This window comes from Triticum aestivum, chromosome 6B, assembly GCF_018294505.1.
Source record: "Triticum aestivum cultivar Chinese Spring chromosome 6B, IWGSC CS RefSeq v2.1, whole genome shotgun sequence".
NCBI lineage: Eukaryota > Viridiplantae > Streptophyta > Magnoliopsida > Poales > Poaceae > Triticum > Triticum aestivum.
In genome coordinates, this window is record NC_057810.1 from 694,646,603 (window position 1) to 694,672,955 (window position 26,353).

At 43.1% G+C, this 26,353-nt stretch overlaps 4 protein-coding genes across 6 annotated transcripts; 2 read left to right on the top strand and 2 right to left on the bottom strand.

Moving 5' to 3' along the window:
- The first annotated feature begins 387 nt into the window (after positions 1-387).
- On the top strand, positions 388-2,595 carry LOC123139409 (quinone oxidoreductase PIG3). The gene is made up of 6 exons (XM_044559216.1): positions 388-806; positions 911-1,090; positions 1,413-1,494; positions 1,684-1,791; positions 1,925-2,083; positions 2,249-2,595. The coding sequence occupies exons 1-6, from the start codon at positions 549-551 to the stop codon at positions 2,443-2,445; spliced, it is 984 nt and encodes a 327-aa protein (XP_044415151.1). The 5' UTR covers positions 388-548; the 3' UTR covers positions 2,446-2,595.
- Positions 2,596-3,545: 950 nt separating this feature from the next.
- Positions 3,546-5,079, bottom strand: LOC123139410 (uncharacterized). Its single transcript, XM_044559217.1, has 4 exons — positions 4,863-5,079; positions 4,112-4,223; positions 3,968-4,018; positions 3,546-3,816 (listed from the first exon to the last, which is right to left on the bottom strand). The coding sequence occupies exons 1-4, from the start codon at positions 5,042-5,044 to the stop codon at positions 3,733-3,735; spliced, it is 429 nt and encodes a 142-aa protein (XP_044415152.1). The 5' UTR covers positions 5,045-5,079; the 3' UTR covers positions 3,546-3,732.
- A 330-nt stretch (positions 5,080-5,409) lies between these two features.
- Positions 5,410-9,694, top strand: LOC123139408 (acyltransferase-like protein At1g54570, chloroplastic). 3 transcript variants are annotated; one of them, XM_044559212.1, is made up of 13 exons: positions 5,410-5,792; positions 5,913-5,964; positions 6,106-6,161; positions 6,478-6,636; positions 6,739-6,843; positions 7,040-7,143; positions 7,449-7,570; positions 7,771-7,879; positions 7,972-8,102; positions 8,219-8,588; positions 8,691-8,804; positions 9,125-9,207; positions 9,282-9,694. In XM_044559212.1, exons 1-13 carry the CDS (start codon positions 5,489-5,491, stop codon positions 9,559-9,561), a joined length of 1,989 nt encoding a protein of 662 aa, XP_044415147.1. In that variant the 5' UTR covers positions 5,410-5,488; the 3' UTR covers positions 9,562-9,694. The 3 variants fall into 3 exon arrangements, with proteins under 3 accessions (XP_044415147.1, XP_044415148.1, XP_044415150.1); XM_044559213.1 differs by having other exon boundaries at positions 5,603-5,792; positions 6,461-6,636; XM_044559215.1 differs by lacking the exon at positions 5,410-5,792 and having other exon boundaries at positions 5,925-6,161; positions 6,461-6,636.
- LOC123139407 (uncharacterized protein sll0005) lies at positions 9,550-15,616 on the bottom strand. The gene is made up of 17 exons (XM_044559211.1): positions 15,146-15,616; positions 14,819-15,052; positions 14,566-14,732; positions 14,290-14,467; positions 14,145-14,197; positions 13,861-14,004; positions 13,649-13,753; positions 13,203-13,328; positions 12,913-13,110; positions 12,439-12,545; positions 12,020-12,182; positions 11,681-11,746; positions 11,460-11,553; positions 11,208-11,320; positions 10,630-10,700; positions 10,260-10,452; positions 9,550-10,131 (listed from the first exon to the last, which is right to left on the bottom strand). Exons 1-17 carry the CDS (start codon positions 15,540-15,542, stop codon positions 9,706-9,708), a joined length of 2,835 nt encoding a protein of 944 aa, XP_044415146.1. The 5' UTR covers positions 15,543-15,616; the 3' UTR covers positions 9,550-9,705.
- Positions 15,617-26,353: the final 10,737 nt, after the last annotated feature.

The following is a 26,353-nucleotide window of genomic DNA, read 5'->3' on the forward strand; positions in this document are numbered from 1 at the left end:
CGGAGTACATCACTTGCCCAGTACGCGCTCTGGCCGACGATGATGGCGTCCGCGGACGTCGTGTTCCTCCCTGCAGGCTTCGTCGTGGTGCTCCTTCTCCTTCCTTCTAGCTCCGGGTGAAAGCTTGATCTTCGGATCGGACGGTGGCGACATTCCGTGGTCGTACCCCTTCTTGGAGGCATCGTCTTGGAGCCCTCGGTCCGGCGTGGTCCGTCACACTTCTTCCCGGTTCATCGGGCATCCTGTGGGGGCGTGGTAGTCGTTGAGGGTGTGTGTCGGTGCCCGGCATTCTTGTATCTCGTCTTGGGTGTGTGTGGTGTGCGTTTGTATCGATGGCTTGGTTGTGGATGTTGGTTGCTTTATAATCTAAAGCGGGGGGAAACCCTTTTTCGGAGAGAAGTGGGGGAGCCAGCGGGGACCACGCAGCTAGCCGCCGGCGGCGGGAACTTTCTACCGTCTGTCGACCTCATGGGGGGATACGTGCAACCCACTCGCGGCCGAGCTGAGCAGGCAGTGAGAGCGACGAAGGAGATCGACGCCGACAACGGATGAGGGCGGTGGCGATCGCGAGCCCCGGCGGGCCGGAGGTGCTGGAGGAGCGCGAGGTGGAGGACCCCCCACCGCCGGGGGACGGCGAGGTGCTCCTCAGGGTGGCCGCCGCCGGCGTCAACCGCACCGACACGGTCCAGCGGCAGGGCGGGTACCCGGCGCCGCCCGGCGCCTCGCCGTACCCGGGGGTCGAGTGCTCCGGCTCCATCCTCGCCCTCGGGGCCAACGTCCACCCGCGCTGGGCCGTCGGCGACCAGGTAATAGCTTTGTTCAGTGAAGTTCACCTCACCACCTCCTCTGCCCTTGCTGCTGCTGCTCTGCTATGGTGATGCATCTGCTGTTTGGCTTGCGGGCTATGCAGGTCTGCGCGCTGCTCGCCGGCGGCGGGTACGCGGAGAAGGTGGTGGTGCCGGCGGCGCTGCTGCTCCCGGTGCCGGAGGGAGTGTCGCTGACCGACGCCGCCGGCTTGCCCGAGGTGGCCTGCACCGTCTGGTCCACCGCCTTCATGACCAGCCACATCTCCCCCGGCGAATCCTTCCTTGTAAGACATCTCTCTCGATGATTTGTTGGGATTGCAGGCCGAAGAATCTGCCCCAGTCATCCCCACATATGATTCGTACTACTACTAGGAGCTGAACATTTTGTTCAGTCAGATATCTTTGGTCACAACAAATTGGCATGCTCTGACTAACTGAAAAACAGCAAAGTACTGAATGATGCCAACTCGAATGGAGTACGAAATGATTCAGTAGTCCCTTGTATGCAAAAGGAGGTGCACAATCAGTGTCGTGAGAATTGAACTGGAACTGAATTTTCATGCCTATGTTTTCGATTGCTGATGAGGTATCTCTAATCCTATGCAGATCCATGGTGGATCAAGCGGAATCGGCACATTTGCCATACAGATCGCAAAGCACCTCGGAATCAAGGTTTTTGTCACTGCAGGTTTGTTGGTTCAGATAGATAGATACAGTATACTCCCTCCGTCCCAAAATAAGTGTCTCAACTTTGTATTAGCCCTAGTACAAATTTGTACTAAGCTTAAGACACTTATTTTGGGACGGAGGGAGTATATGCTACTAAGATGTTTTCTGAAAGTGTGCCGCAAGTAACTCTGTTATTATGCTGCTCTAGGAAGCCAAGAGAAACTAGCCGCTTGTGCGGGTTTGGGTGCGGATGTATGCATAAACTACAAAACCAAAGACTTTGCAGCACGCATCAAAGAAGAAACAAATGGAAATGGTATTATCCTGCCTTTCTCTTGTAATGCTTGATGCCCTGATGCAAAAATAAAACACAATATTTTGGCTTTCCCAAGTTATGCTTGGCAATTTAACATTCATTCTCACTGTAATATGGGGAATATCTCTACCAGGTGTCGATGTCATTTTGGACAACGTCGGCGGACCATACCTCCAGCGCAATCTGGACAGCTTAGCAGTTGATGGTAGGCTTTTCATCATTGGTTTCATGGGAGGCACCGTAACTCAAGTGAACCTGCAGGCCATGCTTGCCCGAAGATTGACCATACAAGGTTGCATTGATCCACACAATTTCCCCGCTTCTCGTTATGCCACATGTTTTTTTCCTGATCACAGATTTTATATCAAAGCTTTTTGTTTGTTTTATGCGATTGGACGATTCCTAAATGGCATCGCTAATTTTAGCAATGGGATTGAATTGCTATGGTTATGTGCAGTTGCTGGGCTGCGGAGCAGAAGCCTGGCCAATAAAGCTCAGATCGTCAGCGAGGTGGAGAGAAATGTATGGCCAGCCGTGGCGTCGGGCAAGGTGAAGCCGGTGGTTTACAGGACACTCCCTCTATCTGAGGCAGCTGAAGCTCACAAGTTAATGGAATCAAGCTCCCACATTGGCAAGATACTACTGATTCCATGACTGGGTATGGTATCCTTCAGCTTTGAGCAGTGTGTAAACCACACATTGATGTGCTATCCTATCTTGTAATTTGGTTCTTGAAGTGCTGATGAAAGTGGATATAAACATATATTGAAAACCATTAGTTATAATAAGTGTTGGAACTTCGAAGTCACTAGATTTGGGTTTGAAAAAAAGTCGCTTGGTTGAGGCGCCTGGCATGGTGTCCTTGATGATGATGCTCCTAGTTCAGATCCTACTTTGCAGGATTAGCATTGGACGGTCACAACCATGATGCATTACTTTGCTCAGTAGGATTAATCCAGGCACCTGAGTAGGTTGATGGAGGATTAGTGCCTGTATATTTTGGATTGGGCAACTGTTGCATAAACAGAACTGAACAATGACAACTGCATATTTTGGATTGGGAAGTGTTGCATAAACAGAACTGAATAGGTTTGTGACAACTGTATATTTGAACTGTATTATAACCTGAATAGGTTTATGACAACCGTATATTTGCACTGTATTATAACCTGAAAATGTTTATGTAACCAGAAGACTTGAACAGAATTTCACAGTAAGGGATAACTGGTCAGAGACAAGAAGAGCAAGACAGGCCTCTGTTTTTCTTTTTTTTTGATAAAAAAATTGAAATGGAGGCAAAAAGATTTGCCTCATCATTAATTAAGCAGAAGAGAGTTGGCCAGTTAATCAACGGGAAAACCGGGCTAAAACCGTCACAAACTGCCGAGCGGCACACACATGATACCCCACACACCCCTCAACTAATAGGGCCTCATCACGATACAGCTTACCACTCATGCCAAGTGGTTCCTCTGTTTGATTCCCTCAGAAGAGAATGAAAACATATAGTGGTCTACAAATCTTAATATGCCGCCTTTTAGGCCCCCCCTTTGTAATAAGGTGGATTGGCAGGTTCAAGAAGAAAAGGAATGTCAACAGCCAAGATTTTTTACTTTTGAAAACATACACCAACGGAATTGGAGGTAACCATCACTACATTGCGTGTGTACAGGTGCCAAGCAATTTTCCCAAATCCAGCACAAAACTTAATACTGTACATAATATTTAAATGGAGCCAAAAACACACCTATGCATTGCTACTCACAAGTTATTACTTCCAAAATTGTACCAGGGTGTATAGGTCATTAACAATTGCAAACACAAGTTTCTTTGCTGCAGTCGCGATATGTACTATTACAAAGCTGCTCATTCCATCTGTCCTCACTCCAATAATAAGAAAAATGAAAACGAAACTAGTGCTAATCTGCCAGTGAAATGTACTTATTCCTGATTAATATTCAATGGAACGGTGCAATTGCACTCCAGTTTCATGGATTCAGTCTGCCTCTTCAACATCTCATTATCCTGCAGCGATGGAGATGAGCTTAAGCAAGGCATGTACATAGGAGAGAGTGAAAATAAATGGAGAGGAAGCAGACGGTCAAATGAAACAGGATACGCAGAACCAAGGTTCTGATAGAGTGAGAAAATGCACTGAAATTTGCCCCAAAATTACCTTTTGCAACTCTTCAAATCTCCTGGTTGAATCAGACAGTGAGGTCTTGACCTACAAACAAAGATTGTCCCATAAGCATCGCAGACGTGAATCATGGGAGAATATTTAGAGTGTACAGGTACATATGCTGGCAATGGAACCAACCTTTAAAAGTTCATCTTGCAGGTCCCTGTTTTTCGCCAACTCCGTGTCGTATTTCATTCTCCACTCAGCGGATTCATCCATTGCCTCTAGGTTAGCATGCTCGAACTGCCTCCTGCAAAGATGACCCAGCAAAAGAATACCAATAAACCGCTTAGCCATGCCTCTGACAAAACATCAAGATAACACGAACACGAACACACGCATATATGAAATTGTACGGACCTAGATTAAAATTTGACCGGAGACAAACAATGGCTATGGAAAAATCAAAATCAACAATGTTCTGTATGGACCAGGCAAATATAGCTTAACTAACATATGCCAGTCAAATTCTTGCTGAAAAGCATGTACTAGATACTGACAATGGCAAACACATATGTCCAGTGGAAATAAACAAACAAGGAAATAATGCCCCAATTTCACCGAACTCCCCTTGAACCCCCCCTTGATCAGGCAGCTAATTCTCAGACCATCTGGACTGGCATCAGGTAGTAAAAAAGGAACTAGAAAGAAAAGCATCTAATGCCATATAAGTCTGGATCTATGGTTTCTTACACCCAAATTGTGATATGGAATGGCAGAAAACGAACTGCCTGTCACCAAGATTTGCTCCTTGGAATCCATTCTACAGACTGAATCCGAGAGTTTTCCTCCTAGCCATGATCCACCCGTCGAACAGGCATGAGGATCCGTCAGCAGGAGGAAGGAAGGTGGGGAAGAGGGGAAGGACGCGCGGGGGCGGGGTGCGAACCGGAGCTCCTCGCGGTCGTCGGCGGTGAAGGAGGGGTCGTCGGACTGGCGCGCCCAGATGCGGAAGTAGACGGCGGTGCCCATCAGCAGCGCCACCGCGAACGCCGCCATCAGCGCCTGCCGCTCCTGCCGCCGCCCCCCTCCTCCCCCGCTCCCTACTCCCCCACCTCGTCCCCCCATCATCCTCCTCCTTCCTCGCCGATCTGCCCTCCACACCCCACAAGCTCCCGGCAAAGCTCCTGTTTACTCGCGCAGGCCTCTTCACGGCCCACCCAGCCGCGCGCCCCGGCCCAGCCCGTTCGTAATCTCAGCCCACTGGGCCCAACCATTTCGGGCCCAGCGCATCGTTTTGCGTAGGACGTGGCCGCCGGGCGGCGAAGTCCACCACGCTTCAGACACCACCGGCCACCGCCGACAGGAGCCGTTTCAGCGCAGAGAAGAGGGGGAAACCATGACCAATGTTTGGCGTGACGACGCCATGGCCGCACTCACACTCTCTGGGCCTCATTGAGATGCAGTTATGTCTGTCGCGCATCGGATGCATGAGCGGCGCGCATGGCTCATGCTTAAGTACGTAGGTCCCTCTTGAAACCATGGCCGGGATGCTCAAAAGAAAGCTTAGCGGCAATGGCGACTCTCTCCCTCTCCCTGGCACACCCGCAGGTGCTCCCCCTCTGGCAACAAGGGCTGCGGCAGCGACGGCTGCATGGCTCGTCCAGACACGCACACGCCGCCGGGAGGGTGCAGGCCAGCTACAGGGGTCTTGAGCCGCTGTACGATGATGGGTACGGGACGGTCAAGGACCTGGGCCACTACTACCGGGCGATCGGGGAGCTGGTGGAGCACGACGGCGGGCCGCCCCGCTGGCTTTGCCCCGTCGACGCCGGCGAACCGGCGGTCGAGGATGCCCCGGTCATGCTGTATTTGCCAGGTGAATGTGTGTTCGTGTCTGGAAATTGATGTTGTGCCTTCGACAGCCATGCACGTCTTTATACCTGAATTTCCGGTTAGGGGTTATGATTTGGGGTTACATACATATTAATCTTTGCAGGGATAGATGGAATGGGGATGGGGCTCTGCATGCACCACAAGGCTCTTGGAACGTGAGATACCAAGACTAGTTTACTTGGAAAAATTTATGGCAAACCCGGAGTAGTGTGATTGTGATACTACCTCGAATACATTATGCAGTTTTTTTCTTTCTAAAAGGAGAATACACTATGCATTTGTTCCTTCATTTGCAGGATATTTGAACTTAGATGCATGCATATTCCTCGTCGCGACCGCACGCCGTTCGAAGGTATGGGATATCTGTGTATTTAATTTGTTACTTTCTCTCCCGAGCATTTTCCCTCCCAAGTGAAATTCTGAGCTTATTTTAAGATTAAGAGTGAAAGACATCCTTTTTGTTGCAAATGGAACATTTCATTTCTCTCGGCGTCTGTATCATGAAGATGCACACAACACACAAAGTCATTTTTTAGAGACATGCCTTCAGGTTGACCTGTGGCAAAAACAAAAGATCCCCAAAACGCGTTAAGCAGAGCCAACGCCGCACGTCCAGTTATCAAGTTCTAAAGATTAACTGTATGGTTTTAGCTCCTTTTATTTTCCAGAACTTGTCACAATGGTAGAGGATGTTGTGAGAGCAGAGCATTCTGCTTCTCCTACTAAGCCCATCTACATATTGGGGAATTCATTTGGAGGATGCATAGCCCTTGCAGTCGCCGCTCGCAATCCTGGCACTGATTTGGTACTGGTACTAGTTAATCCAGGTATGCAAGAAATTCTGATGGTGTGCCAGTGAACCTGCCTATTTATGAAAAATTTCTGATATACATTTTTTTTTGTTTCGTCTCTCTTTTCTTCTGGGGAAGCTACATCATTTGAGAGATCACGCATAAAAACACTTCTGTCGGTTTTCAGCCCGTTGTCGGACCGTGCCTGTATTGCAGCTGCAGCTCTACTGAATTACAACATCCGTAAGTACCTTGTCGGGTCCAACATAGAAAAATTGAAAAAGGAACAAGTGTAGGAATAGCCTATAAATTAAGCAAAAACATTGATGCATTTATTGGACTGAAATTTGCCTGATATATACCATTATGTCATAAGTTACATTTGTTCCCTAAGTTTTTTGCACTTGCTTCTTCTATTCTTCCTGTTCATTGAGACCAGACAATGAGGTGAACATGGCACTGAGTATAATGAAAAGTGGGAGGCATCCTTTAGAAGCACTCAGCAGATTGACAAGTAACATGTCATCTTCCCTGAAGCATTCGGTGTGTACCATCGACCTCTCTGCATCTTGTTTCTATGTATCTAATTTTATCAAGACAATACAAATTAAGAAATAAAACATGTCAGTAAATAGTTGGGTGCATCAATTGATGTAGAGGCCAAAGGTTATCCTACCTTTCTGGGAAAAAAAATCAAATTAAGGGAGAAAATGGTCTGGAAATAAATTCAGTTTCCTGCTATCTTTTTTTCTCGTGTTTCTTTTGGTTTGTAAGATTAATGTGTGCAAAAATATGTGCCTTCAAATTTATTCATTTTTGAAGGAATATATGTGTGCCTTTAATTGCAGAAAATGCTGGACAAACTACCAAAAGACACACTAAAATGGAAGATTAAACTGATCAAACAGGCTGCATCATACGCTAATAGCCATATACAATCAGTTACAGCCGAGGTGCTACTGCTAGCCAGGTTTGTGGCCTTATTAGGCACTCGGTTCTCTACTTCCATTTTCATCCTTAGCTGCAGATTTTTGTCAAATGATAAATTCAAGCTACTGCATGATTTAGCAGTGTTTCTGGTTTGAATGCGTATTTTTTTGTCAGATTTCGACCAATTGATTTACGGTATCATGATTCATGACTCAAGTTCTTTTGTATGGTTGCACTCAGCTGCGCCGACAGGTTACTTCCGAGCAAATCTGAAGCTAACAAGCTACAGAAGAAGTTACCCAAATGCAGAGTCTTCTTCTTTGAGAAGCATGGCCACAGCTTGCTGCTGGTGAGCTTTTTTAAGCAGACTTTTATCAGATTGCAGTATATCTTATGCACTGAAAGGAACATGTCAAAGGACAATGCTGATGAAAATTTCAGGAGCATGGTGTCCATGTCTCATCCATCATCAAGTGCTCTTCCCTCTACCGCCACTCGAGGCGCTACCACCGGGTTCGCGACTACATACCGCCGTCGGCAACCGACATGAAGGAGGCCGACAAGATCAGCAGGTAGTAACCTAGATCACCACACCCAGCAGCAAATTCTTACACCCTTCATTCATACGTGCCGAATAATCATGAATGTACTACTACCACTTATTACACGCTGTACATAATAATAACAGGGGCACGATGCTCAAGACGTGCCCGGCGATGTACTCGACGATGGAGGACGGCGCGGTGGTCCGGGGCCTGGCGGGGCTGCCGGAGGAGGGGCCGGTGCTGCTGGTGGGCAACCACATGCTGATGGGCACGGAGATCATCCCGCTCGGCGCGGAGCTGATGCGGCGGAGGAAGGTGGTCGTCCGCGGCGTCGCCCACCCGCTGCTGTTCCCGAGGAAGGCGAGGACGCGGTCGCAGGGGCACGACCTCTTCGACCTCCTCAATCTGTGGGGCGGCGTGCCCATGACCTACCGGTGCATGTACGAGCTGCTGGCCGCCGGCGAGTTCGTGCTGCTCTACCCCGGTGGCTATAGGGAGGCGCTCCACTGCAAGGTAGGAGCAGGGTACACAACATAATTTGTTGTTAATTTGTTCTACTCCGGAAACTGAGTAGATGCTATTTTTGATTATGAACTTGTGGAATGTGGATTGTAGGGAGAAGAGCACAGGCTTTTCTGGCCGGACCAGGCTGAGTTCGTCAGGATGGCGGCGCAGTTCGATGCCACCATCGTGCCGTTTGGAGTCGTCGGAGAGGATGACCTTGTGAACGTAAGCCATTGACTGTTTCTTTTAAGTTTTCATTCAAGTGGTTTAAGGTACGCTCGGTTTTGGCCTTACTTGATCGAGAACACGAGTTTATGGACTAAACCCGATCACTTCCCAAAGTATTGGCCCAAAGTGTGCAATTAATTTGAGTTAACGGACCAATGACACATTTCATTCCAACACTTGCATCTAAACATTTCTATTCTTGGGTTATGTATCAACTATCAAGATGATGAATGTATCCTAAAACCGTTAGAGATTCAAGAATGCAACCACAATCATGCATTCCCTAACCGACATTTGCACCCCTTCTGAACATGCAGCTGCTCTGGACATTCAATGATATTAAGAGCGTGCCCTTCGGCAGGAAGCTGCTGCGGGGCTACAGCAACCATCTGAAGCTAAGGTTTATAGAGCTTGGGAACATTCGTTCTCTTCTCACCATGAACTGAGGCTAAGGTTGGTTGGTTTCTGCTGCAGGGACACTCACGAGGTGATCTTCCCCGGCGCAGTGCCGAAGATTCCCGGCCGGTTCTACTACCGGTTCGGGAAGCCGATCCCGACGAGGGGGCGGCAGGACGTGCTCACCGACCGGCGGGCCGCGACCGAGCTCTACTTCGATGTTAAATCGGAGGTGGAGGAAATCATCGCCTACCTGCTGGAGAAGAGGGAGGAGGACAGGTACAGGAGCATCCTGCCCAGGCTCCTCTACAGAGCTGTGAGGGGGCCCAAAACTGAAGTCCCAGCCTTCAACCCTTAACATATACAGTACTACTAGTAATGTTGCACGTAGCACTAAATATGGATGTATATATATTCTCAAAAACTCATGACCCATACCATAATACTAATACTCTACATGATTATACTGCACAAAAGTGTGGGCGTGCTCATTTACAAACTCTTAGCTACGAGCTAACTGCGGCGGCGGAGGCGCGGGCGCCCGCAGTGTCGGCAGATACTCCTCCGAGAGGAGGACGGCGAAGCGGTGTGCGCCGATGGCGGCGGACACGGCCGAGACGACGAGCGCGCTCAAGCCCACCTTGGCCATCAGCAATGGCTCCTCCCTGAGATCTTTGACAAACTTTGAGAATATGACCTTCAGCCTTCGGTCCCTCACGACCTCCTGTAACGACGACACCATGGGTGAAATCGGTGCTTCTTTGGACAGGGACATGCCAAGGTCGTCACCCATGCTGTCCCTGGATCGTTTCAGCCCGGACACCTTGACCATCCACTGGCAGACGACGTCGGCGAGAGCCCGGCTCAGGAGGGCCCGGAATATCGCCGCGTCTTTGGAGATCAGGTCCCGGGCAAGAGACTTGTGGTTCTGCACAACCAAACACAAAGTGAGCTCAAGACTCGGTTCAGCTTAGTTCAGGAAAGAACAGTCGGGAGAGCCAGCTGATTCAGGTTAAGAAGCGTCCGAAAATAGCGAAGGGTCGTTACGTCACGTACTGCTGTCATTATAAGCCTCCTTATCACAATGCTATCCCTTGATAGCAAGAGCCTCAGGCAAAGGTTTGCAGTGTGCATCGCCCTTTCTGGTGTCGCGCGGTCGAGGGAAGATGCGTCGCTGATCTCTGCAAGGTTTGAAACATCCAGGCCCTTTCTCTCGGGCAGAGCGCCAGTGTTTTGCCTGAAGTTACCCCTTCACATATATGAGAATAATGTCAGCACGCATATCATGCCTCAGACAAAACTGAATATTTGTTTGATTTCGAAGTGCTGAAAACTAAGCATCCTAATAGGAGGCTCCAGACCATTCAGAAAAGCAATTATGTTTGCTTGGTTTTTTGAGAAGACAAATCCAGAACTGGAAATCTACCTTGCTGATGCCAGCTTTAGAAACACTGCAATCTTGTGCCACTGGAACTCTTTTCTTTTGTTGAAAATCACCTGTGTTACATATGATTGGCGTCAGCAATATGGTAGATGCTTTTTTTTTGTTATGGAGCCACGGAACATCGAAATTGTGACCTGTTTCCATGCCGTACAATACAGACCACCGGAGCAGCTAGACTAGTCTTACATATTGCTAGAAGATCGAAAGAGGAACTAGGGAGTCTAGGGAGATAATAGGCCTCGGCCCTACTAAACACCGCTGCTTAAATGTGGGTCATGTTACTAGCTCAAAAGTAGTCGAGGTAAAGAGATTCTTCTGTGAATCTTTTTAGAACAGAAAAATAAGAGAAGATTGCAAATATGAAAGTATATTGCTGAGTGCTGCCTATTAGCTGAAAACTAATGATTTTATGGAAGAGGAGTCGGATGATGGTACGTGTTTAAAAGACTAACTTTAGCTAAGGAAGACAACAGAACAGTGAAGCTATCAATTAGATGCAGGACCTTCCTGGTATATAATCATGCATGCCATTCTAGAAATTAACTGGGATAAAGGAGTACCTGATGCAGGACCTTCCTAGTATCAAGTGAGTTATCAGACAGAAGCTTCCTAACAACATAGGGATATGCTGCCTGAAATGTTTTAAAAGTTCCATCTTGTGCTATGGCAAGTCCTATCAATTACAAAGGGTACAAATAAACCTCTGAAGAAACAAATCGCAATCAAAACAGACTAAGCTGGAGTAAACAACTCATGTATACACATATTTATCAAACCAGTTCAGCATCTTCACATCTGATGAACAAGCTAACCTTCCAAAGAGGCAATTGACCGCAGGACGAGCGTAAAATATGGTGGCATACGAAAGTGATATTTAAGTGCTATAGACCAAATTTTTCCAAGTACCTACAAGATGTTTGCAGCGGTTCAAGAACCACAGCACCAATGTGAAATGAATTTCATTAGACTACACATATAGGGATATCAGACCAACTGTATACGGAACTGAATCTACAGAGAGAAGGCCACTCACCCTACTAAACTTGATGTCTGGAATTCCACCTTCAAAGGTTACCTCGCCCAATGTATCCTCTAAGTCCTAAAATAGCAAAGAAAATATTGTAAAAACAAATTACAAACATCTTTTGGTGGGAAATCACAGCATCCAAATGAATTATGAGTTCATAACCCATTCTCTTTATCCAAGCGATAATGGGAGAGGCTAGATAATTGTGTGGACAACGAATCTGAAACATCTTTTGGTGGGAAATCTTATACATATAAAACTACACAATGGTCCAAGGGTAGTATAAAGCTTAAAATTAATTGAGCCCACTGATAAAGAAAACACATATTCTGCAAAACATATTACCATTGTCACCCGACGTAGATTAGTTCTTGGTGGAACAACATCCATTTCTATCAAATCGTAAACAAGGGAGGCCCAATCTCCATTTACTATGTGCACAATGCTCGAAAGCATAGCTCGGCTATGTTTCTTCTCCATCTCGCAAAGCAAACCAAAATCAAGAAACCTAACATGTTTAGGAAGATGTTACCACAGCTCGACAAATATTTCACCAGAAATGCAATTGAAATATAATTTCATCGAGCAAACTAAACTATAAGCTCTTGTAGTTTGTGTCATATGTGATAAACTACAGAATAAAATGGCCGTGTGCACAACCTCCTTTCGAAGAAAAAAAGTTTGTACCATATGAATATATTGTCTGCTCATTACTGTAGGAGTCATTTACTTGTAGCATGCAACAGAAATAAACTGGTACTTACCCAACACGACCATCAGGTGTATAACGCAAATTCCCAGGATGAGGATCAGCATGCAGCAAGCCTGTTTCAAGGAGCTGTACTAATGATGACTCAACACCTTTATTGACCTTGTTATCGAAGCAAATAACAGAATGTTAAAATCGTTGGCCAGTAAGCTCAAACTGAATAATAAAATGTCCAAATTGTCGGTAAACCCTATATACTGTAGAACATCCTTCAAGATTCAAGATATATATCTTAAATTTGCATTATTCTTAGACAAGCACAAGGTGGTACAGAACTACCTGAATTGCAACCTTTCAAACATAAAGAAGCACTCACCAAGTTATCAATGAACATAACATCATTTCCAAATATTTGCTAACAAGAACTACTACTTGGTTGGTAATAAACTCATTTATGGCACTCATCTTATGTCAAATCGGACAAATAACTACGGAATTTTTTATGAACAAACTACTAGTACTAAAATACCAGGTCAAGAAGGCGGGCTTTTGCATCCAACTTCTGTTTCTCTGACAACTCAGCAATGTTACCAGAAATTCCTTTAGCCAGAGAAAGCAATTCCCTGGGGTTTTCACCAGCCACCCACTCCATAGTCAAAACCCTCTTCCTAGTAAGTAGTTTGAGAACCTTCGGAACCATTACAAACGAATATTTCGAGTGAGTGTCCTGCAAGAGGAGTGGAAACCATGAGCTAAAACCAAACCTAGAGAAGACATGTGTTAGCAAAGCATGGGTGGGGGACAAGACCAAAGAAGCACCAGGAATTTAGTAGCATTAGCAGCTTCAATATTGTAGTCCAACTCATCAACAAAACCTCTACCCAACTCATCAGCATAGAGGGAAATGTTACTTCTTCGCTTTGCAACTTTCCTCACAAAAGAAAGCTGTAACAAATAGTACATAGTAAACAACTGAATAACCAAGCATCACAAGAATGAGACTACAATAATAGAAAATGCTGAAATTGTACAGTCAGAGCAAAGAGCTAAAGGACGTGGAAAGAACAGACAAATATAGGAAGAAAAAATTTATGTGGTACTTCTCGTGTCCAGCCAGGTTCCAAAGTTACACTATCACTGTAGAGCAAAATATTAGGAGGATAGAAAGGTAAAACTTGTCCTGTAAAAGTGACTACTATTGACAGGCCAATACAAATAATAAATTGCACATAGCAAGTTGAGAGAAGTGTAGAAAAATTACAGACCCCAAGGCGTAGTATATAGATGTCCCTCAATACAGAAGGAAGAAGGTTCGGCCGCTGAACCTTTATGGCCACAAGAGCACCATCAAATGTACGCCCCTGATAAACCTGATGGAGATGGTACAATAATATGAATAAAAATATATCGGCAACTCCAAACAATCTTTCTCTAACACATTAGAAGCAGAGGGCAAAGATCTTGGATAAAAAATTACCTGTCCAAAGGAAGCTGATGCAACAGGCTCATCAGAAATGTAACTGAAAACCTGCGAAACAGGGCGCTCAAATTCTCCCTCAATGATCTTCATTGCATCCTCTCTTGGGAAAGGAGGAACTCTCTCATGCAACTCGGCAAGTGCCTGAAATTGAGGTGCTAAGGCCAGTTTAATTTCTAGTGAAAGAATATGAGCACTACTTAACTGTGAAGCAAATGCTTGTTAAGAAGATGAAGCAATGTAAATGTAAAATTTGGTAGTATCCTGGAGTGGTTTTACCTAACCTCAGAAATCTCCGAGCCTAAGATATCAGGTCTTGTTGAGAGGGACTGTCCGACTGCATACATAGGATATGATAGGCGTATCAGGAGTAATTCGAAGCGGATGAGCACTACCATGTCTTTACACTGTCAAACATGAATACCAGACCTTTTATGAAAGTAGGCCCAAGGTCAAGAAATGTATCCTTGAGAAGCTGTCCAACCATGAATTGTGAAGCATCGAAACCTTCGTTGCTGACACTACTGCTGTGGGTAGCATCTGCGGTCAGACTTGCCTTTTTAAACATTTGCACCTTTACCACACCCACGAGGAATGCGAATAGTATCTACAGGATAGATATCATATCACGTCAAACCATTATACAAATCAGCTGAAGCAAGTAAAAATCTAGGTAAAAGCAAAGACGGTGGCCTTGTAGCTTACTTGAACCGTGCGAAACACAAGGATATGAGGCCGTGAAACAAAGTATTGTGCGAGCAGATCGGGGTCGTAATGCTGGGGCAGAGGAGTGCTGAGAATGGCCAAGAAGTAGTTGACATACAAGTTGAGGGCATCGAGGTCGGCCATCATCAGCTCCATACAAGACAACCCTACCAAATCCATGGGGAAAAAAGGTTAACAGTGTGACCAGTGAAGCTTAATTGATGTCTAGTCTTGCTTCTGTACACTGAGGAACCTGGTGGGTGGGGATGAGGAGGGAAGGCCGGGGGCTGAAGAGCCTGCTGCTGCTGCTGCTCTTTCTGCTGTCCATTGGGTTTCTTGAAAACTGGTTTGAGCTCAGTAGATTGCTGCTGGGATTGAGGTTGCTGCTTGCTTCCGAGGAACCGAAGCACGAACTCCTGCTTGGAGGAATCGGCGTACACCTTGAGGGCTTGCAGATCGGCCATCACCAGCTCCACGCAAGACAACCCTGCGGAAATTTGGGGGAAATGCCGTCAGAAACAAGGCAATGTGATGTGAGCTGAGCTTAACTTGGCATGCGCTCTCGCCGGCGGTGAGGAACCTGGAGGGTAGGCTGGGAACGCCGGGGCTTGGGGGTGTGGTGGCGCCGCCGCCTCCTGCTGCTGCTGCTGCTCCGCCGGCTTAGGTCTCGGCCGCTTCCGCTGCTGCTGCTTCTTCTCGAGGAAGCGGAGCCAGAGGGCGTCGCGGAGGGAGCCGCCGGCCGCGGCCTGGAGGAACTCGCTGTCGCGGCGGAGCACGCCGAGCACCTGGTCCAGGGCCCCTCCGCCCCCGCCTCCTCCTCGCCCCCCGCTCCCGCCCGGCTGGTGCGGCAGGCTCCGCTTGCTCCTCCCCCACCACGACCGCTGCTGCCGCGGCGCCCACTTGTCGCCGTTGCCCCCTCCGCTGCCGCTCGTCGCGGCGCACACGGGCAGCACGGCGGGCCGCACCAGCGGCGACATCGCATCCGCTCCGGATTCCGGGGAGGAGCAGGAAGGGGGGAGTGATGGTGGTGGGCACGGCGGCAAAAGTGTGCGAGAGGAGACTCAGTGGCCACGCGCCGCACACGTCATCGGCTCATCGTCCAGGTGGCCAGCGAACTGGCCGATCCACTTGGATACCATTCTTAGGCCAACTCCAGCGCGCGACCCCATCCTGTCTGGATGCGTTTAGGACAGAATGAACGAATAGCGCGGCCCAACGCGCGGCCCAAACAGAAAAATGTCCGGATTTCGTCCGTTTTTGACCCATTCCCGGTCTAAACTTGTGCCGAGTTTGGGGTGAAACGGACACGCGCGGACGGGCTCGACGCACGCCCTTGTTTCCCGTGGCCTGCCTATCGGGGTCACTAGCAGTCCATTCGCTTCCAACGCCTCCACCCGCTCTCCCCCGCCGCCGGTGCCGACACTTTATCCGGCCGCCTCCTCACTGCTCACCCTCCGGCCGTCCATACCAGAGCACGTCTCGACATGGCCGCCACCACACCCGCGCTTTCGTAGGAGTTTTGGCCGTCGCTTGGAGGAGATTTGGTCGTCGCCTTCGTAGCCGGTGGTAGAGGGGATACGACCGGCGGCGACGTTTATGGACCACGGCGGCCACGGCAGCTCCCGACGAGTGCTCCAGAGCGGCCAGTAGCCGACCGCTAACCACCCCTGCTGCATCGAGATGATCATCGCGGCCTCTTTGCCACCAGGACCGCAAGGTGTTTGACACTTTGCCCACAAAGGTATGGATAGTGGAGATGAATTTTTCTTCCACCACTTCATTTATTCATCGGACAATTCATCCTCGGATGATGAAGATCTTGTGGTGGCTGCACTGGTCGTTCACGACCACATTGAACGACAACTTCCTCGGTACAAGGCGTCACTCCTTGGCCGTGCTTCCAACCTGAACCACAACAGGGAGAGAGGCCACGCCCTGCTCTATGCCGATTACTTTGCGAACACCTCGCTCTTCAAGCCGGATAAATTTCGTCGCCGTTTTCGTATGGCAAGGCATGTGTTCAATCGTATCCGAGAGGGAGTGGTTGCTCATACCCATACTTCGAGTGCAATACGGATGCCCTTGCAAGCTTGGATTATCCTCTTACCAGAAATGCACCGCGGCCATCCGCATGCTTGCATATGGAATTCCAAGCGATCTGGTAGATGAGTATGTGCGTATGAGTGAGTCCACATGTCTGCTGTCACTGTACAACTTTTGCAAGACCGTGGTGGCAGTGTTTTGCCCTGAGTACTTGAGGCAGCCAAATGCCGCTGATACATAGAGATTGTTGGCGACCAACACAGCTAGAAGCTTTTCAGGCATGCTTGGCAGCATAGATTGTATGCATTGGGAGTGGAAGAACTGTCCATTTGCTTGGCAGGGCCGGTACAAGGGGCATGTTAAAGCGTGCACTGTCATATTAGAAGCGGGGGCTTCGCATGATCTTTGGATATGGCATTCTTTTTTTGGCATGGCAGATTCTCACAATGATATCAACGTGCTGCAACGTTCTCCAGTCTTCGCAAGGCTTGCAGAAGGCCACTCCCCACCTGTCAACTTTGAGATCAACGACCACCAGTACAACAAGGGATACTAGCTAGCTGATGGTATATATCCTTAGTGGTTAACTTTTGTGAAGACAATCTCAAATCCCCAAGGTGAGAAGAGAAAGAGATTTGCCCAAATGCAAGACAGTACTAGAAAGAATGTGGAACGTGCTTTTGATGTGCTTCAATCCCGATGGGGTATCGTTCGAGACCCTGCGCTGATATGGGATGAAGGGAAGCTTTGGGAGGTGATGACTGCTTGCGTGATCATGCACAACATGATCGTCGAGGACGAGCATGATGGTACAACATCTTCGGCCAAGGATTTGATTTTTAAGGTGAAAATGTTGAGCCCCTGCACCAAGAACCGGCCACGTTTGAACAGTTTGTCCAACTTCATCGTGAAATGCGTGATTGGCACACTCATTTGGATCTTCAAAATGATTTGATTGAGCACATGTGGACTCACATTGGCAACCAATAGATGTATTGGTTCATTCAAGACAATTTCGATACGGTTGTAAAACTATATTATTAGAGACAATTTCGATTAGGTTGTAAAATGATTTTTATTTTTAGACAATTAATATTTGAACGTACAAACTTGTTTTCAATATTGAAATATGAATATATGAGCATTTTTGACCGTGGCGGATAGGATGGGGCCAAAGGATGCATCCGCGCGCTGGACACACGGCCACCGCATCCCAGGACAGGTCCGAACATGACCCCATTGCCCTACCCAAACGGACAGAATCCGGGTAAAACAGACGTCCGTTTGGGGTCATGCGCTGGAGTTGGCCTTACACTTTCAAAATAAATAAATCAAAACCCCTTCCCATTAATTATTTAAAAGTTGGAAATGTTAGCTGGCGGACCCTCTTTCTGCCATCGGATTTTGTTGCACGCGAGGGAAGACATGCCAGACTTTCTAAAGAGTTCGTTGTGGCAAAAAGCTAGCGAACCATGGCTTCTCGAAAACCGCACCACCAAACTAATTGTTTATGTTCCTGAGCCTACATTCGGGGACATGGGATCGAATCCCAGCTGCCCCTTTTTCAAATTAACATGGCGGTTTTTATTTTGTTAAGAGGGCATTTTTTTAGTTTTTAACATGGCATTTTTACTAAAAATTAGCATGGAATTTTTTATTTTTTAAGAGGATGTATGAGGTGTATTTGTTTTTCCCAAAAAAATCAATGTAAGGTGTATTTTTTCTCTCAGTTTTTCATGTGTGTCCTTCCACCACACAATACATGCCTTAGATAAAAAGTACTCCCTCCGTTCCCAAATAATTGTCTTTCTAAAGATTTCAACAAATGACTACATACGGAGCAAAATGAATAAATCTATACTCTAAAGCATGTCTACATACATCCATATGTTGTAGTTCATTCGAGATGGCTAGAAAGACAATTATTTGGAAACTCACTCTGTTTCTTTTTATTTTGCATGTACAAAGTTTGACTAGCTTTGTAGAAAAATGTATCAACATTCACACTATGAAATCAATGTTATTTAGTGCATGACGAAATTAATTTTTATAACATATAACTTTAGTATTGTAGATGTTGGTATATTTTTCTATAAAGTTAGTCAAACATTGTAAAGTTTGACATTGACCAAATCTTATATTACTAGAAACGAAAGGAGTAACACGCAGTCCCAAATAGGAAGGTAGTAAAAACCGAATCTCTCTTCCTGATTGCATGCACTCACATTTCTCTCTCTCCACCCCACAAATTGATTTTAGGTGCAGCGAGACTCAGTTTACTTTTATTAGATTTTTGATTATTTAGTTGTCACTAATTAAGCAATTAACTACTTAATTAGCTTTAGGGTATTTTCATCCAAAATTCTCCTCAATTATGCGCCTTGATACCGTGACAAAAAAAATACACCTTACATAAAGAAAAAAGATGGAGTATATGGCAGTTTTACTAAAAAGACTAGAAGATTAAAGCGCGTGTTGATGCGTCCGTTTAACTTGATGAATGGATGATAGAATTTTTGTCAAAACCTGAACGCTGAAAATAATTGAGAAAATTTGGATTACATGTGGGCGAGAGTTGTTCAAAACTCCAGGTAAAGATTCACATAAGCTACAGAAATATGTGCACGGGAAAAATGACTAAGATTTTTAACAACATTATTTAGCATAGCATACAAATATCCGATGTAGTCATTCGACGCATGCCGACCAAGCTTTCGGAAGGTAAACTCTTTGCAGTTTTGAAACTATCGTTGTAATAATTGTACCAAGCATGGCTTTTATCTGTATTGACTAGAGCAATAATCAAATGCCAGAAAATTAGGAGCAATCTTTTGAAATCACATCTGAAGAACCTCTAACAAAGAATGACATGGGAAGTGATTAATGAAAGATTACCCAAATCGGACCTAATAATTCAAGAATTAAGGAAACAAAATTAACATGAACATCATATTCAACTGCATGTAGCATTTCCCAGTAAGCTCTTGATAATGGAAAGGTTGTCTCAAGATACGTGTAGTATATCCCTTTTTAGCAAATAGTCCCTCCAAAGAAATATAAGAGCGTGTGGATCACTACTTATTTCTTTACAGAGGGAGTACATACATTATATTACTTGGATGTAGGCATAAATTACAATGAAAAACTGTGCAGATTGCTCAAGTGTCGTGGTTTAATTCTAAGCTGTAGTTTTGACCAAGCACAATAACGCGGCCTCATTTAGGCCATAGACCCTCTAAAAATACATGATCTCCTCAAGCAATATTTCCTCCGGTTACCTACTCCTGATGAAAATAAACACTCACAAGTGTGTAACTATGCTTTTAAAATAGGAATCATGGATGACTCGGTGAGATCCTGTATGGGAAAAAACAAGACGATCCTTTTGCTTTTTCTGGCATATGTTCGTTTTATAGTTTGGTTGAGAGAGAAGATTGTGTACCGTCCCAATGCGCAATTCCGGCCCGATCAACCATAAGAGGCCTAAATAGTTCTCTGGAGCAGTAATCCAAGAGATAATCGAGAACACTAACACAACATTAGATCAATGCAATCGGCGGCCAACAAAGGCAACACACTGTGGTGGCTTGTAGGTCACCCTGTTTTACTGTTTCCCAATTAACATGGAACTTTTATAATTTTTTGTACATGCCAGATTTTATTGTTAAGAGGATGTTTTTTTAACTTAAGTACATGGAAATTTTACTAAAAAATAACATAGCCGTTTTTACAATTCTTTGTTCATGGCAGTTTTTATTGTAAGAGGATGATATTTTTAGTAATAATACATGACAACTTCATTAGAAGAGGATGGCATTTTTATTACTCGAGGATGAAAATTTTGTTTATAAGAGGATGGCATTTTATTATTACAGGATGTCATTTTTATTTATAAGAGCATGGCATTCTTCATTTTTTATAATAGGATGGTATCTTGATTATAGTGATGATGACATTTTTAAGAGGATGGCATTTTTAGTTTGAGAGGTGGGATTTTTTATTATTTTTAATAAGGTGCCATTTTAAATTTGAGAGTATGGCATTTTTTATTACTCCTACCTTTTCAGCTTATTTTGTTCATGGCATTTTGTCATAAAGAAGAAATTCAATGGGCTTTGGGCCAATTGGGGGTCGCCATGGCCCTCCTAGCTGGTGAATTGGAGAAACATTCGGTGGAGCACCTCTCCCCTGGCGAACAAAAATGTTCGCTAAAGGTTCCCTCTTAGTTGACGTCTCACAGATAAAAATTAATATGGCAGTTTTATATTTTTTGTACATGGAGGTTTTTATTGTTAAGATGGTGTTTTTTCACTTAGGTATATGGAAATTTTACTAACAAAATTAACATGTCAATTATTATGTTTTTTTTGCACATGGCAGTTCTTATTGGAAAGAAGATGGAATTTTTATTATTAGTAAGAAGACATTTTATTATAAAGAGGATGGTAGTTTTGTTACTAGAGGATGATAGTTTTGTTGAGAATGACATTTTTATTATTAGAGGACGGAAGATTTATTTATTAGAGCATGTTTTTTTCATTTTTATAATAGGATGGTATTTTTATTATAGTAAATTAGTAATGATGGTACTTTTTAGACATGATGACTTTTTTTTTTGAAAGGGGGCATTTTAATTTGAGAGGTGATAATAATAATAATAATAATAATAATAATAATAATAATAATATTATTATTATTATTAAGATGGTGGATTTTTAATTTGAGAGGATGACATTTTAATTACTGCCACATTTTGATATTTTTTTGTTCATGGCATTTTCTCATAAAAAAATTAGTGGGCTTTGGGCTAATTGGGGCTTGCCATGACCCTCCTCAATGGCGCTAATGGGAGAAACGTTTGCTGGAGGACCTCTTCACTGGCAAACGAAAACGTTTGCTGGAGGTTCCCCCTCACGTGGCATCTCAATGATAAAAATTTAACATGACAACTTTATAGTTTTTTGTACATTACAATTTTAATTGTTAAGAAGATGATTTTTCACTTAGGTACATGCAAAGTTTACTAATAAAATTAGCATCATAGTTTTCATAATTTTTATTCCATGACAGTTTTTATTGTCAGAGGATGATTTTTTTATTATTAATAACATGACATTTTTATGATAAGAGGATGTCAGTTTTAATACTGGAGGATGGGGTTTTGTTTATAAGAGAATGCAATTTTTATTATTAGAGGATGGTAGTTTTATTTATAAGAGCATCACATTTTTTACATAATAGGATGGCATTTTTATTATAGTTATGATGTCATTGTTGTTATAATTATACCTAGCATCACTTTTATCTGTATTGACTAGAGAAATATTATAAAATCAAATGGCAGAAAATTAGAAGCAATCTTAAGAAATCACATCTGAAGAACTTCGAATAAAGTATGACATGGGAAGTGATTAATGAAAGATTACCCAAATCAGACCTAATAATTTAAGAATTAAGGATACAAAATTAACATAAACGTCATATTCAACTTCATGTAGCATTTCCCAATTAGCTCTTGATAATGGAAAGGTTGTCTCAAGATACATGTAGTATACCCATTTTTAGTAAATACTCCCTTCGTAAATAAATATAAGAGCGTGTGGATCACTATTTATTTCTTCATAGAGGAAGTGCGTACATTATATTACGTGTACGTAAGCATAAATTACAATGAAAAACTATGTAGATTGCTCAAGTATTATGGGTCAATTCTAAACTGTAGTTTTGACCAAGCACAATAACACGACCTCATTTAGGCCATAGAGCCTCTAAAAATACATGATCTCCTTAAAAAATATTTCCTCCAGTTACCTACTCGTGATGAAAACAAACACTCACAAGTGTGTAACTATGCTTTTAAAATAGGAATAATGGCTGACTTGGTGAGCTCCTGTATGGCAAAAAACAAGACGAGCCTTTTACTTTTTCTAGCATATGCTTGTGTTTTATAGTTCAACTGAGAGAGAAGTCTGTGTACCGGCCCAATGCACAATTCCGGCCCGATCAACCACAAGAGGCCTAAATAGTTCCCTGGAGCAGGAATCCAAGAGACAACCGAGGATGCTAACACAATGTTAGATCAATGCAATCGGCGGCCAGCAAAGGCAACGCACTGTGGCGGCTTCTAGGTCACCATGTTTTACTGTTTCTTAATTAAGTTGGCAATTTAATAATTTTTGATATGGCAATTTTTATTGTTAAGAGGATGTTTTTTAACTAAAGTACATGGAAATTTTACTAAAAAAAATAACACGGCGTTTTTTACATTTTTTTTGTACATTGCAGTTTTTATTGTAAGTGGATGACATTTTTAGTAATAATACATGGCACTTCCATTATAAGAGGATGGCATTTTTATTACTCGAGGATGACAGTTTTGTTTATAAGAGGATGGCATTTTATTATTACAGGACGGCGGTTTTATTTATAAGAGCATGGTATTCTTCATTTATTATAATAGGATGGTATTTTTATTATAGAGATGATGACATTTTTTAAGAGGATTGCATATTTTTATTTCGAGAGGCGGCATTGTTAATTTGATATATGGGATTTTTATTATTTTTAAGATGGTGCCATTTTTTATTTTAGAGGATTGCTTTTTTTATTACTGCCACTTAATTAGATTATTTATTTATGGCATTTTCTCATATTCAATGGGCTTTGGGGCAACTAAGGGTCGTCATGGCCCTCCTCGTTGCGGAATGAGAGAAACGTTCACTGGAGGACCTCTCCACTGGCGAATGAAAACGTTCGCTGGAGGTTCCCTCTTAACTGGCATCTCACAGATAAAAAATAATATGACAGTTTTATATTTTTTTGTACATGGCGTTTTTTATTGTTAAGAGGGTGTTTTTTCACTTAGGTGCATTGCAATTTTACTAAAAATTAACATGTTAATTATTATATTGTTTACATGACGTTTTTTTTGTTAAGAGGATGGAATTTTTATTACTAGTAAGAAGGCATTTTTGTTACTGGAGGATGGCAGTTTTGTTTATAAGTGGGTGGCATTTTTATTATTAGAGGATGTCAGATTTATTTATAAGAGCATGTTTTATTTTTATTTTTATAGGAAGATGGCATTTTTATTATAGTGATGATTGCATTTTTTGACAGGATGACATTTTTTTATTTTGAAAGGTGGCATTTTAAATTTGAGAGGTGATACTATTATTATTTTAAAGATGGTGGCATTTTTAATTTGAGTGGATGTCACTTTTTATTACTACCACTTTTTTGAGTTTTTTGTTTCATGGCATTTTCTCATAAAAAAATAGTGGGCTTTGGGCTAATTGGGGCTCGCCATGGCCCTCCCCGATGGCGTATGGGAGAAATGCTTCCTAGAGGACTCTCCCGTGCCGAACAAAAACGTTCATTGAAGGTTCCCTCTCACGTGACGTCTTCATGATAAAAATTAACACAAGAGTTTTATAATGTCTTTTACATATAAGTTTTTATTGTTAAGAGGATGATTTTTCACTTAGGTACATGACAATTTTACTAGAAAATTAGCATGGCAGTTCTCATAATCTTTTGTCCATGGCAGTTTTTATTGTAAGAGGATGATACTTTTATTATTAATAACATAACATTTTTATGATAAGAGGATGTCATTTTAATACTTGAGGATGGCGGTTTTGTTTATAAGAGGATGCAATTTTTATTATTTGAGGATGGTTGTTTTATTTATAAGAGCATCACATTTTTCATTTACATAATAGGATGGCATTTTTATTATAGTTATGATGGCATTGTTGTAATAATTGTACCTAGCATGGCTTTTATCTGTATGGATTAGAGAAATATTATCAAATGAAATGTTAGAAAATTTGAAGCAATATTTTGAAATCACATCTGAAGAACTTCGAATAAAGTATGACATGGGAAGTGATTAATAAAAGATTACCCAAGTCATACCTAATAATTCAAGAATTACTGAAACAAAATTAACATGAACGTCATATCCAACTTCAGGTGGCATTTCCCAATTAGATCTTCATAATGGAAAGGTTGTCTCAATATACGTGTAGTATATATAGCCATTTTTAGTAAATACTCCATTCATTAAGAAATATAAGAGCGTTTAGATCACTACTTATTTCTTTACAGAGTGAGCAAATACATTATATTACCTGGATGTAAGCATAAAATTACAATGAAAAACTGTGCAGATTGCTTAAGTGACATGGTTCAATTTTAAGCTGTAGTTTTGACCAAGCACAATAACGTGGCCTCATTTAGGCCATAGAGCCTCTAAGAATGCATGATCTCCTAAAGCAATATTTCCTCCGGTTGCCAGCTCGTGATGAAAACAAACACTCACAAGTGTGTAAGTATGCTTTTAAAATAGGAATCATGGCTGACTTGGTGAGTATGTAAAAAGACAAGACGAGCCTTTTACATTTTCTGGCATATGCTCGTGTTTTATAGTTCGGTTGAGAGAGAAGCCTGTGTACCGGCCCAATGCGCAATTCCGGCTCGATCAACCACAAGAGGCCCAAATAGTTTTGTGGAGCAGCAGTCCAAGAGACAATCAAGGACGCTAACACAACGTTAGATCAACGGAATCGGCGGCCAGCAATGGTAACACACAGTGTGGGTTTGTAGGTCACCCTGTTTTACTATTTCTCAATTAACATGGTAGTTTTATAATTTTTTGTAGTTGGCAGTTTTTATTGTTAAGAGGATGTTTTTTAACTTAAGTACATGGAAATTTTTACTAAAGAATAACATGGCAATTTTTGCAATTGTTTGTACATGGCAGTTTTTATTGTAAGAGGATGACATTTTTAGTAATAATGCATGGAACTTTCATTATAAGAGGATGTCATTTTTATTATTGGAGGATCACAATTTTGTTTATAAGAGGGTGGAATTTTATTACTACAGGGTGACAGTTTTATTCATAAAAGCATTGCATTCTTCATTTTTTTATAATAGCATGGTATTTTTGTTATAGTGATGATGGCATTTTTTAACAGGATGGCATTTTTTATTTTTAGAGGTGGCATTTTTAATTTGAGAGGTGGGATTTTTATTACTTCAAGGGTGCCATTTTTAAATCTAGAGGATGGCATTTTTTTATTACTGCCACATTTTTAGATTATTTTGTTCATGGCATTTTCTCGTAAAAAAATTTCAATGGCCTTTGGGCCAATTGGGGGTCGCCATAACCCTTGTCGCTAGTGAATGGGAGAAACGTTCGTTGGAGGACCTCTCTCCTGGCGAACAAAAACGTTTGTTGGAGGTTCCCTCTTAGCTAACGTTTTAGAAATAAAAATTAATAAGGTAGTTTTAGATTTTTTTTGTACATGGAGGTTTTTATAGTGAAGCGAGTGCTTTTTCACATAGGTACATGGCAATTTTACTAATAAAATTAACATGTCAATTATTATAATTTTTATGTACAGTTTTTATTCTAAGATGATGGAATTTTTATTATTAGTAAGAAGGCAATTCTATTATAAAGAAGATGGCATTTTTGTTACTAGAGAATGGTAGTTTTGTTTATAAGAGGATGAAATTTTTGTTATTAGAGGATGTCAGATTTATTTATAAGAGGATGTTTTTCTTTTCATTTTTAAATCAATGGAATTGGCGGCCAGCAACGACAATGCACCGTGGAGGCTTCTAGGTCACCCTATTTTACTGTTTATCAATTAACATGGCAAATTTATAATGTTTTGTGCATTACAGTTTTTTTGTTAAGAGGATGTTTTTTAACTTAAGTACATGGAAATTT

What these genes read in the sequence shown, in the direction of transcription:
- LOC123139409 (XM_044559216.1), top strand. Translation starts at nt 549, where the DNA reads ATGAGGGCGGTGGCGATCGCGAGCCCCGGCGGGCCGGAGGTGCTGGAG. An exon ending in CCCCCGGCGAATCCTTCCTT is followed by an intron (nt 1,091 to 1,412) that starts GTAAGACATCTC and finishes AATCCTATGCAG; the next exon opens with ATCCATGGTGGATCAAGCGG. An exon ending in CCGAAGATTGACCATACAAG is followed by an intron (nt 2,084 to 2,248) that starts GTTGCATTGATC and finishes GGTTATGTGCAG; the next exon opens with TTGCTGGGCTGCGGAGCAGA.
- LOC123139410 (XM_044559217.1), bottom strand. Translation starts at nt 5,044, where the DNA reads ATGATGGGGGGACGAGGTGGGGGAGTAGGGAGCGGGGGAGGAGGGGGG. An exon ending in TGCAAGATGAACTTTTAAAG is followed by an intron (nt 4,019 to 4,111) that starts GTTGGTTCCATT and finishes CTTTGTTTGTAG; the next exon opens with GTCAAGACCTCACTGTCTGA. An exon ending in GATTTGAAGAGTTGCAAAAG is followed by an intron (nt 3,817 to 3,967) that starts GTAATTTTGGGG and finishes CCATCGCTGCAG; the next exon opens with GATAATGAGATGTTGAAGAG.
- LOC123139408 (XM_044559212.1), top strand. Translation starts at nt 5,489, where the DNA reads ATGGCGACTCTCTCCCTCTCCCTGGCACACCCGCAGGTGCTCCCCCTC. An exon ending in GAGGTGCTACTGCTAGCCAG is followed by an intron (nt 7,571 to 7,770) that starts GTTTGTGGCCTT and finishes GGTTGCACTCAG; the next exon opens with CTGCGCCGACAGGTTACTTC. An exon ending in AGCAACCATCTGAAGCTAAG is followed by an intron (nt 9,208 to 9,281) that starts GTTTATAGAGCT and finishes TTTCTGCTGCAG; the next exon opens with GGACACTCACGAGGTGATCT.
- LOC123139407 (XM_044559211.1), bottom strand. Translation starts at nt 15,542, where the DNA reads ATGTCGCCGCTGGTGCGGCCCGCCGTGCTGCCCGTGTGCGCCGCGACG. An exon ending in GTTCCCAGCCTACCCTCCAG is followed by an intron (nt 15,053 to 15,145) that starts GTTCCTCACCGC and finishes AAATTTCCGCAG; the next exon opens with GGTTGTCTTGCGTGGAGCTG. An exon ending in TCCTCATCCCCACCCACCAG is followed by an intron (nt 14,733 to 14,818) that starts GTTCCTCAGTGT and finishes TGGATTTGGTAG; the next exon opens with GGTTGTCTTGTATGGAGCTG.